At 31.0% G+C, this 12,605-nt stretch overlaps 1 protein-coding gene across 1 annotated transcript; it reads left to right on the forward strand.

Moving 5' to 3' along the window:
• Nucleotides 1–421: 421 nt before the first annotated feature.
• On the forward strand, nucleotides 422–1,618 carry LOC124910435 (transcription factor MYB4-like). Its single transcript, XM_047451076.1, has 3 exons — nucleotides 422–597; nucleotides 669–798; nucleotides 899–1,618. Exons 1-3 carry the CDS (start codon nucleotides 465–467, stop codon nucleotides 1,434–1,436), a joined length of 801 nt encoding a protein of 266 aa, XP_047307032.1. The 5' UTR covers nucleotides 422–464; the 3' UTR covers nucleotides 1,437–1,618.
• The last annotated feature ends 10,987 nt before the right edge of the window (nucleotides 1,619–12,605 follow it).

Here is a 12,605-nt window from a genome sequence, read left to right on the forward strand (position 1 = left end):
TTGAAAATTCTATTTGGCAGATTCTTATAGATTTTATTCAACAACAAAAAAAATGACCATAAATATTCAACAAATAATGAACTGGATGGAGACTCATTTCTTCATTTCTTGTCCTATTAGAATGTAATTCATTAAAAAGTGACTGCACTATATATTTACTAAAAGATTGTTTTCATGAATCATGATACATGTACACATTGTAGAAAATAAATATCTAATTCTAATTGTTTTTTATTTATTTAAATAAAACATGTGGAGATGATTGAGTGGGAATTATTTTGGTGGGACCCGTGATATTTAAAAATGTTGGTTTCTAGGACATTGCCAGACCAGGCCCGCATGTTACACGCTTCGTCTTTTTAACCTTTCATAGTCTTCTCCTCAAGGCTCTATATATATTCATTACCAATGAGTTAATGGAAACTTCTCTGCTAATTAATCAGCTAAGAAAGAACATAGAGAAAATGGTGAAAACACCTTATGTTGATAAAAATGGCATCAGAAAAGGCACATGGAGTGCTGAGGAAGATGAAAAGCTCAAAGCTTATATCATCAATCATGGCTACTTGAATTGGCGTCAACTCCCCAAGCTTGCAGGCAAGTCAGATCAATTACCCACATTTCTTGTTTCTTCGACTCAAATTCTCACCGAGATTATTCTATTGCAGGATTATCGAGATGCGGTAAGAGTTGCAGACTCAGATGGATGAATTATTTGAGACCCGACGTTAAAAGAGGCAACTTTAGTAAAGAAGAGGAGAATATCATAGTCAAATTGCATGAATCACTTGGGAACAGGTACAATCATGGTTGTTTTAGTAAATCTATAGTCTTTTATGCAAAACTCTATTGAAATATGTTATGTTTTGATAATATAAATTTTAATTGTTGGGTGTAGATGGTCCGTGATTGCTGCACAATTACCGGGTAGAACTGATAATGAAGTAAAGAATCAATGGCATTCTTTTTTGAAGAAACGCGCAACGAAAAGGTCATTAGACCATAACCAAGACGACGATCATATGCCGAAACGCAAAAGACGTGTTCACCAAATAAAAAAGTCTAAATCATCACCTTTAGAAGTAGGGGAGGGTAGTTTTGCGTCAACAGATTTCGTGGTTCATGGAATACTCGAGAGTTCTGACTTGTCGAATGTTTCGACATCGTTCAATGAACCTTGCATCTCGAATGAGTCGACAATGGGGACGTACTCGAATGTGACAGAAGTTGACCCTATTATGAGCATGTTTGCAAATGGAAATGATGTTTTTCCTCATGAAATGTTGGATGAATCGTACGGAGATCTTTGGATGGAACCCTTTTTAGCAACAAATTCGGAAAGCAACTCGGATCTTTCTTTGGTTACAGATTGGGAGTATTTATTTCATGATCCATTGCCGGATTTTGAAGACGAATTTCATGTCTCTTTATGGTAAGTTTTCTGGGAGAGGGTCCAAATTGTGGTATAGAAAATTACCTCCCAAGTTTGTTGTGTTTGAAAACATGACCTTTTGAGTGAGTGTGTTTGGAGTGTCTTACATGAATTAGTTCATGTGAAAAATGTCACCCAGATTACTTTATGTATTAACTGTGGTGAAACAATTTTATTTTTACCTTTCCAAATTGTCTTGTTACATTTTCTTATTTACACTGAAACTCTAAAAATTAATTTAAAAAAAAAGTTGATTAAAAAAAGTCAATAAAATGGGAATGACAATAATGAGATATAGTCAAGGACCACTGAGATGATTAACTTATTGACTGACAACGACCAAATTTTTTTTTCTTCTTATTTTCAGTTTCGTGTAGGGATAAAAAAACATGTTTTTAGACCGGAGACTTTTCAATTATTGAGACATATGGATGATGTTACAATTTCTATCAAAGGAGATAAAATGAATAATCTACAAAAATATCATTTTGTACATACAATACCATAAAATGGAGAGCCATAATGCAAAATTGTATTAGTTAATTTTAAATTAAGATAAATTTGTGTTGTAAGATTAAAAACGTTATTATTATACTTATTTTGAATAACACAACAATATAGAATCAACGACGCAAAATTATTTTGAATAAACATTAAATTGGTTATAAAAAAATATTTAAGTGTTTTAAAATAAAAATAAGAAATTAAATTAGGTTAATACAAACATATTTGTGTAAATATTAAATTATAAAATTATTATAATGATATATGTGTTGTACAATATTAAAATAATATAACAATCAAAATCTAATATTATGAAAATTGTCACAATCTAACATAAATGATTTTTGATAGCGGTTTAATAAAAATCTCGTCAACTCTGATGCCCTCCTCTTAATTGTGTCTCACAAACATTCAAAATTTTATAAATATAAATAATAAGTTTGTTATTGAATAATATAAAATGACTTGTATGTTTGTATTATAAAATAGTTACTAAAATTCGTTTACAATCTTCTAAAATAAATAAATCAATCAACTATTATGCCAATTTCTTAAATACGTCTCTCAAACAATAAACACATAAAATTTCAAATGAAATAGAAAACTTGTTATTTAAAAGTATAACATAACTTATGTATATCGGTTAATTAGTATATTTATTTCAATTTTTAAATTTAGGTCTACAATGTTTATTTATAAATAAAATATCAAGATTTTGAAAAAAAGTTGATGTACTTCAAATAACACTTAATTCTATATAATATGCGTTCAAACTTATTTCAAATATAAAAAAGTTTGTTTATTTCATGTTGTGTTAAATTCACATCGAAAGAAGGATATAAAATCATTTAAAATAAAATTTCTCACAAATGATCTACTTAATTTCTCACTCACGTATCATCATCGCAATATACTTTTAAATATTTATAATTTCTCAAATAATTCTTTCAATTTTTTTTGCATGAACTAGGATTCAAAATTTGTCTCCTCACATGTATATTTTTCAATTTCGAGTTTACATGTCACCATTATTTTTATTTACATCTTGTAACTCATTCTTAAATAAAAGAAAATTTGTTTATCCCTTAATATATCATATTCGCATTAAAAAAAATAAGATATTATTGAAATAAAACTTTTCACATATAATTATGTAGATATTTATTTAAAATCTTCCCAATTTATATTTTTTAGAATCTTCACAGCAAACAATAATAATTTTGAAAAAAAAAATCTTTACAAACTTATTTAATGGGATTGAGTTTAATAATTGTTTTAGAACAAAAGTGATATTAATTAGACACCAAATTGGTTATTAAAAAAATATCTGAAATTTTTTTTTTCAAACTAAATAATTTTTTTGAAATTAATAGTTTCTGTTTATTTTGACAGATAAGATAAATTTAAAAATGTAATAAAAAATAAAATGTTCAGTCGACTCAACCCAACCGAGCCCAGCTAAAACTACTTGAGTACGAAGGAAGAAAATAAAATAATCCAAAATGGTGTCGTTTTTTTTTAATATCTTTTCTGTTTTTTAATTTGAAAAAAAGCTGTTGTTTTGACACCGTTTAATCTTCTTTTTAAATTGAACAATTTTTTTTTTCAAAGAACAAAAAGGCGCGCAAAAAATCCCATTTTGACCGAAGGGTTTAGGCGAATTCTGGGATTGAAGAAGTATTCCATGAATGGCTAGTATGAATTTTTGAAAGGTTTTTCAACAAATCTACATAAGGAAAGTCTGAATTTGACCCTCAGACTTTAAAAATCGGATTTTTAATCAAATTAGAGTTGATTGCTTGATCTCCAAGCCACGGTATGATTTATAAATGATCCCGAGTTCGTTAGAAGGAAGAGGAAGAAATCCAGATAAAGAAATCAACAGCTTAGAAATTTAGGAGAGTTGAATCTTAGGATTTTCAAATAATCTTAGCCTACATTCCAGGGCCGGCCCTGAGAAGCCCTTACATTTTGGGGTTCTATGCATATTTAAATTTTGTGTCCCTAAAATAGTAAAAAAATAATAATTTAATTTTAATTAATAAAATAAAATATAAATAATTAATATATTATAATACAAGACTAAAAAAGAGATAAAAAAGTTATTTTTATAATATATATTTAATATTAAAGGAGAAAAAATAGAAAAAAATAATATTAATAATATAATATTATTAAATATAAAAGTGGGGTGCCCTATAAAAGTGGGGGCCCTAGCAAGTGAATTGATTGCTTTACCCCAGGGTCGGCCCTGCTACAGTCTTATCATGTGTGTGTATGAACCTGATGTTAAAGATGTTGCATTTACTATGATATGTTAAACTGTATTTTAGTTCATTTGTTCTTGAATTTTGAATGATGATGTTTAGTTTGGATATAGGTTTACTCGGATAATCGAATTGAATAGACATAATTTATTGTTCAGATAGTGAGTAGGGATTAACAAAATAAAAAAACTGCCAAGAATGCGTGTGACCCGGAGCGACTAAGAATGCCTCGGTCTCGACCGACCGAGGCTTGTGACCTTGTCTAACCGTGAACGACTGAGAACACATTGGTCACTGCCGTGGAGTTCAAGAAACAATTTGTTCTTAATTTTCCAGAACTTTGAATAATGATTGTTTGGTTTGAATGAATTTGTTATATATATAGGTGAGTGAATTAAGTGTTGAAAATAATAATAATAATTGGAACAGGTCACGGTCGATAACCATGACTAAGTTTTTCTCGATAAAGGGAAGGTTGTTTACCATTTCGCTTGGAGAAAGCCTCTCGCGTGTCCATGAGTTTGCAATGAAACTCCACGGTCCAACTCCTACTTAAGTTGCTAACTTATGAATAACGTGAGAAAAGGGAAAACAAGAATTTTTATTTTAAGCCTCGATTTTATATATTCTTTTTTTCTTTTCCTTTTGGTATATATATAGAAAAACAAAACCGATAACAAATCATAAAAATTCCGAGATGTCCTTATTTCAAATTTGACATTAGAATGGTAACCTAACGTGTTTTTCATCTCTTTGCCCTCCAACAACCATATGTATGTTTCTATTCCTTCATTTTGTTTGATCTAAATCATGACTATGCTAGGAATATAATGTGATGTACCTAAACGAATGTTAGAAATAGAATCTGATGAACTTAGATACAGGGCTGGAAATGAAAATCTTACATTTAGACAAGTGTTAGGGCTCCCAGTGAATGTAAAACAAAAACTGAAAATGTAAATGCTTGTATTACCAATATTTATCCACGGATTACCCATGGGTATTATACCCAAATCTTTGTGAGCGCACGCATAAACATCTCATTAACGATTAACCCAAATCTTTGTGAGCGCACGCATAAACATCTCATTAACTATTAACATTATAACATGACTTATATGTTCGTATCAACTAATTTATTTATTTTGTCTTTTCAATTTAGACCAATCAGGTTATTTATAAATAAAACAAAATATTTTAATTTTTTTTGATACTTCACGAATAACACTTCATTTTCACTGTATGAATACATACTAACACTAGTGAAAAAATAGGTTTCTGTAACGATACTTAGTAACGGCGGTCGAACGCCCTTACTGAAGATTTTTATCAGTAACGGCTATTAAAGACCGTTACTGTTATAAACATATCAGTAACGGCTATTAAAGACCGTTACTAATAGAAGGAAACAGTAACGGACATAAGAAAAAACCGTTACAGATAATAACAAGTTAATTTTATTTTTTCAAATTAAAGGTATCAGTAACGGTTTTAGTATAACCGTTACTGATACTGTCTCATGATAAAATTTGTGAGATTCTTATCAGTAACGGTTTTAGACAGACACCGTTACTGATACGTATCTGTAACGGTTTACTCATAACCGTTACTAATACGTTAACTGACGTTTTGTCTTCTACAAGGTTATCAGTAACGGTTTTAGTATAACCGTTACTGATACTGTCTCATGATAAGCTTGTGGGATTCTTATCTGTAACGGTTTAAGAGAATAACCGTTACAAATACTTATTTTCTTATCAGTAACGGTTTATCTAAAGCCGTTACTAATACTCTAATTTTACCCCGTTATGCCGTTCTCTTTCTTTTTTCTTTTTTCTTCTTTCTTTCTTCTCTCTTCTCCTCCGTTTTCTTCCTCCGCCGCCGTCGATCTGCAAACAAGAAAGAGTACGTAATTCGCCGTCTTCGATCTACAAACAGGTAAGTTCTTCTTCTCCGCTCTGTCTTCTTCTTCTCCGGTTCCGCCGCGGGTTCTTCTTCCTCTTCTCCGCTTTGTCTTCTTCTTCTTCTCCGATTCCGCCGCGGTTCTTCTTCTTCTTCCGCCGCTGGTTCAAATAGAATTCTTCCGCCGTCGCTAGTTCTTCTGCATTCAGGTAAGTAAACACTTCTTCATTTATTTATCTTAGGGTTTTACTTTTTCTGTATTTTGATATTTATTTGCTTCCCTTGACTTATTTATGATATTGCTATTTAGGGTTTATCTTAGGGTTTCATTGAACAAGATAGATGACAAATTTCCAGTTTTCTTAGGATTTATTGCCGGTTTTTTTGATGAATAATTTAAGTTGAATCATAAATTTGGAACTTGTTTTTGGGTGTTTTTAGAATCATAGTTTAGCTTGAAATTATCCAAGATGAAATCATCACAGAGTATATTTTATTGATAAGATTATTGATTAGCTTGAATGAATCACAGAGTGTATTTTATAGAATCATCATAGTTTAGCTTGAATGAAATTATTGATAAATTTTCACACTAGTACTTAAACTGGCCATTAGTTGTGGCTTTCTTTTTTATTTTAAGCTGCCTAAATTTTGAATTATGCAAACAATAAATCAAATTTTTTGATTTTGTTTTGATTTGGCAGCAAAACGATTTGAACAGCAAAACGATTTGGCAGATTTGGCAAACAATAAACGTTCAGGTAAGTACTTTCTTTCAATATTTGACAAAATTTGTTTCTTTTTGAATGTATTTCATAAATCCAGGTTAGTTGATTCGATTCCTATTTCTCTATTTGGCAGATTTTTTTTTAAATTTTGCCCTGTTTGAAGTTGTCCCTGCTGTTGAGTGTCTAACGTTGCTTCTCTTTCAAATCCAGTTTAGTTCTTTAAAATGAATGTTTAATAGTTAGATTTTATAGCATTGTTAGATTATTTGTATGTTAGGCTGCTAGATGATTGAATGTTGGTTTATTTAATGTTAGATTATTTGTATGTTAGGCTGCTAGATGATTGAATGTTGGTTTATTTAATGTTAGATTATTTGTATGTAAGGCTGCTAGATGATTGAATGTTGGTTCATTTGATGTTAGATTATTTGTATGTTAGGCTGCTAGATGACTGAATGTTGGTTTATTTGATGTTAGATTAAGTGAAATTATTTGAATCTTAGATTATTGGATTGTTAGATTAAGTTAGATTATTTGAATGTTAAATTATTGGATTGTTGAATTAAGTTAGATTATTCGATTGTTAGATTAAGTTGAATTATTCGATTGTTAGATGAAGTTAGATTATTTGAATGTTAGGTTTTTATATAGGTACAAATGAATATGAAATATATATATAAAAAAACGATTATTATTTAGTAACGGTTTTATGCATTAAAAAACCGTTACTGTAATTTGCTCTGTAACGGTTTAACAAAACAAAAATCGTCACAAAAACTTCTTAGGTATCAGTAACGGTTTAGGAAAGCCGTTACTGATACCTGAGAAGTTTCTGTGACGGTTTTACCCCGGCTAGTACCGTTACTGTTGTTCAATGACTATCAGTAACGGCTTTCGAAAGCCGTTACTGATACCTGAGAAGTTTTTGTGACGAGTGTGTCTGTAACGAATGGTAACGGTTTTATTTGCCGTTACTGATGGTTTTCAGTAACGGCTTTTGATGCTTTCAGTAACGGTTTTCGCCCTTACTGATACCTCTTTTTTTACTAGTGTAACTCCTTTTCAAATAATGTTTTTATTTATTTATCCTTTATCGTGTCAAATTCAAATTGAAAAAAATATATAACAGTTCAAAATAAACTATTTAACTTTGTAACTCCCATAAATTTCCTTTCGTAGCCTAGCACGTTCCTAGACGACACATGACAATACGGGAATCGCGGGTCTCGAGGTTCGATGCATTTCAACCTTGATTTGCGTGTCAAACGTCTTTTTAAAAGAAAACATTATTTTAATTTTTTTTTTAAAATATCTGAGAGCTTTAGAAATTAATCATGTAAAAATAATTAATTTTATTCAAATTTTAATAATCTGGAGGCCAAATAACAATTTAACCAAAATCTAATTTAAATTAATCAAACGTAACTAATTTAAAAGATTATTTATGTGAAAACAGAGTCGCCAAATAATTTTAGAAAAATCAATAATCTGTATGCGTATAAACGTACTTTATACCAAAGTTTCTAGAAGGGGTTCAGTTTTTGATTATATTCGGGAAAAGACTTTCGCGTTATGTCTTCTACACCCATCAAAGGACATTTTTATTTTTTTTAAGTAAAAGTCTGGCTATTTTAAGATTTATTTACAACATTTATTTTATTTAATTAGTAGTTCCGGGGTCCTAAATAAAGATAAATTTAAATTACGTAAAAAATTATACAAATTTATTTAAAAGGGCGTACCTATGATTGCGCTGATATAAAATTGAGTAAAAAACCTGAAAAATATTAGAAAATTGTTAGAATTTAAAAATAAATTCCAAATAGCCGCCAAAATATTTCTTTAGGAAATATCCCAAAAATATTTAAATATCATTTTATGACCTTTTAGAATTATTTGAAAATATATTGGGGTTTTAAAATTACAAAAATAATATCTGATTTTGAAAAGTGGAACTAAACAGGCCTTAAGACCGGAGTCCTAGGGCCTGGGTAATATTTTGCTAATCTAGACTCGGACAAGCTCGGTCCAGACTAGGGTGGTCTAGATCAGGGCTCACGAGCGTGGGTCGAGAGACAAGAGGGCTCGTTCTCAGGTTCAGGAGACTCAGTCTCGAACTTGGGCTACTCAGTCGAGGGACTAGAGGGCTCGGTCCTGGGGGATTAGGAGGCTCGGTCCTAAACTCAAGCTATTCGGTCGAGGGACTAGAGGTCTCGGTCCCGGGGTTCAGGAGGCTCGGTCTTGAACTCAGCCTGTTCGGTCTTAGGCCTGGGAGTCTCGGTACTAGGTTTAGTTTTATCGATCGTGGACTTGAGAGTCTCGGTTCCAAGTTAGACCTCTCGGTCCGAGGATAGAAACCTCGGTCAGATTCATCGGTCCTTGCTCAAAAACATCGGTCCTAGGTCTCGGTCCTAACTCAAGAACATCGGTCCTAGGTCGATTTTATTGGTTCTTAGTTTTAGTTCGAATTCAAGAACATCGGTCATTGGTCTCGGTCCTGGCTAAGATTCTTGGTCCTCATCCTCGGTCCCAAGAGGACCGAGTGTTGAATTGGTTAAGAATTATAGTTACATATCATGAAATCATGATATGTAAGTTGCAATCAACCCATATGATTGTAGGGATTAAAATCCCTAACTCTAATCACGATCAATCGATCTCTACAAAGATCAATTTCTAAAAAAACCATTTTTAGGTCAAAATTTGGGATCTTTTGAATTAGGCCATCACAAAGCCTAATTCTTGTTCTATTAGTTTTGAAATGATGAATATAGTCGAACACAACCAAAAAAAGAACATCATTCAAGCTCTGTAACAACTTTTGAAAACGAAATTCAAATTCTTTTTTTTCAAACTTTCAGTTGGATCAAATATGATCGGGATATTGTTTTTATGATTTGGAAATCATCTTAACATGTTTATCAACTATTTGAATAAAAAATTCAAGCTTAAAGCTCAATAACTTCAAATTCAAAAATCTAGAATTTCAAACCAATTTTTTGTTTATTTCGTTTAAGGTTGATTTGATCAAAACTCTTTCAACAGAAAGGTCATACAACATCTAAGGAATGATTCTAAACAAATAAATCACATAATTAAACCCTAGAATAGATCAAACCGATAAAACTTGGAAAATCCAATTTTTAATCACAAATTGAAACATAGAGGATCTGGAAGCTTACCAACAGTTATGGAACACTCCAAAGATGTATTAGAAGATTTCCCGAAGCCTGTATCAAAGCTTTGATCGTCGGAGAGGATTTTACATAAATCCAGTTCTTGCTAGAATTTCAATTCTTTGATTTAAGTTGTAAGATGTGATAATTGTTTGATAGATTGAATGGAGAGTGCCTAAAGGGTATTTATACCAAGCTAGGTCAGTTGTGGTGGATGAATTCAACTTCAATTTTACAATCGAAGTTCTTATCCCTATTTATGTTCTTATCTTCGACAGCCTAGTTCTATGATAAAGTAGGGATTTTAGGCTTAGGGATAATGATTGAGAAGAGGAGACGTGCACGAGAGTGAAAAATTAAGGAATAAGACAAAGTGTAGGTGAAGATAATGCTTCTAGAAGAATCGCCGACGTCGAGCGCGGCTTCCAACGATCGCCCTCTTCGACCAGGAAAGACGAACAAAACAACGTCGTTTCGTCTCACTAAAACGCATTGTTGCGTTCCGTTGGAGACTTGTCTGCGTTTGGGTGATCAAGATAACAGGGTTTTCATCCTGTTAGTTGATCAAGTATAGCCCCGGGCGCGCGCGTGTTCTGCACGCATCCTCTTAGGTGCTGAATGAAAATCCAATGCTAATTTGATGGCTGAAATCATGACTGCAACAACTAAACATAATTTTGGCCACACATGATTATTAGTTTATATTCTAATTAAAAGAGTTATTTGAAATTGAATTTTAATCAATTTCTTGCGTTTCACTAAAAATTCCAAAAAAAATATTTTTAACAACATAATTAAAACTATGTTTATTTATTTTATTTTGGGTATTTATTTAATTGTTTTAAGCCATAAACTATACATAATTTATGTTTAAAATAGATTGAATGGAGAGTGCCTAAAGGGTATTTATACCAAGCTAGGTCAGTTGTGGTGGATGAATTCAACTTCAATTTTACAATCGAAGTTCTTATCCCTATTTATGTTCTTATCTTCGACAGCCTAGTTCTATGATAAAGTAGGGATTTTAGGCTTAGGGATAATGATTGAGAAGAGGAGACGTGCACGAGAGTGAAAAATTAAGGGATAAGACAAAGTGTAGGTGAAGATAATGCTTCTAGAAGAATCGCCGACGTCGAGCGCGGCTTCCAACGATCGCCCTCTTCGACCAGGAAAGACGAACAAAACAACGTCGTTTCGTCTCACTAAAACGCATTGTTGCGTTCCGTTGGAGACTTGTCTGCGTTTGGGTGATCAAGCTAACAGGGTTTTCATCCTGTTAGTTGATCAAGTATAGCCCCGGGCGCGCGCGTGTTCTGCACGCATCCTCTTAGGCGCTGAATGAAAATCCAATGCTAATTTGATGGCTGAAATCATGACTGCAACAACTAAACATAATTTTGGCCACACATGATTATTAGTTTATATTCTAATTAAAAGAGTTATTTGAAATTGAATTTTAATTAATTTCTTGCGTTTCACTAAAAATTCCAAAAAAAATATTTTTAACAACATAATTAAAACTATGTTTATTTATTTTATTTTGGGTATTTATTTAATTGTTTTAAGCCATAAACTATACATAATTTATGTTTAAAACATAATTAAATAATTTCAAACCTTTTTGGGTTTAATTTGGGTAAAATTAATACAATATTTTAACCTTAAATTATGTTTTGGATTTTTATTTAATTTTCCTAATTAGGGTTTAATTATCACAATAATTAACCCTAATTTAACCTTTAATCTCTTTTCGGGTTATTTTAAATTTAAAAATTCAAAATATTATTTTAATATTATTATAATTTAATACTATTATTTGTAAATAATGGTAAGTCAAATTTTCATGTTTATAGAATGCCCTTCTCGAACCGAGTTTGAGTAAGACAAACTTCATTTTTAGAAAATGTGGGTTTGAGGTTTGAACCTCTCAAAATTTTTACCCTAACTTATAATAAGATGAAAGGATAGAACCTAGGGGTGAGAAAAATTACCGATATTAAAGTATATCGAAAATACCGTACCACAATATATCAAAAATATCGCTTTTTAAGGTATACCGAAAAAGGTAAGGTATGATACCGACACCAAAATTATTGGTAATGTAAAGATATGAGATTTTTAAAATTTTTGAATATCGAGATATACCGAAATACCGAAATAGTATTTATAAGTTAATATATATATATATATATATAAATATATATATATAAATATATATAATACTTATAAGGAAATAATTAAATAGATTTAATGCTAATTTAATTATATAAATATAAATTTTGAATAATATCAAAATATAATTATATTGAAATATTATTCAATATATGCCATCTCTACCTTACCGATGAGATTGATTTTTTTAAGTTAATATGTTTTTTAGATATCAAAGGTATAATAGCGATACCGTACCGAAATTAAGGTATACCAAAATCAAGGTAAGGTAAATGTATGCATTTTTTGTATATCGAAATCAAGGTATACCGAAATCAAGGTAATGTAAATGTATGCATTTTTTGCATACCGAAAGTTTAGGTAAGATATAAGGTATGGATAAAACATTAATGTATACCTTACCGACCCACACCTAATAGAGCCT

Source organism: Impatiens glandulifera, chromosome 7, assembly GCF_907164915.1.
Source record: "Impatiens glandulifera chromosome 7, dImpGla2.1, whole genome shotgun sequence".
NCBI lineage: Eukaryota > Viridiplantae > Streptophyta > Magnoliopsida > Ericales > Balsaminaceae > Impatiens > Impatiens glandulifera.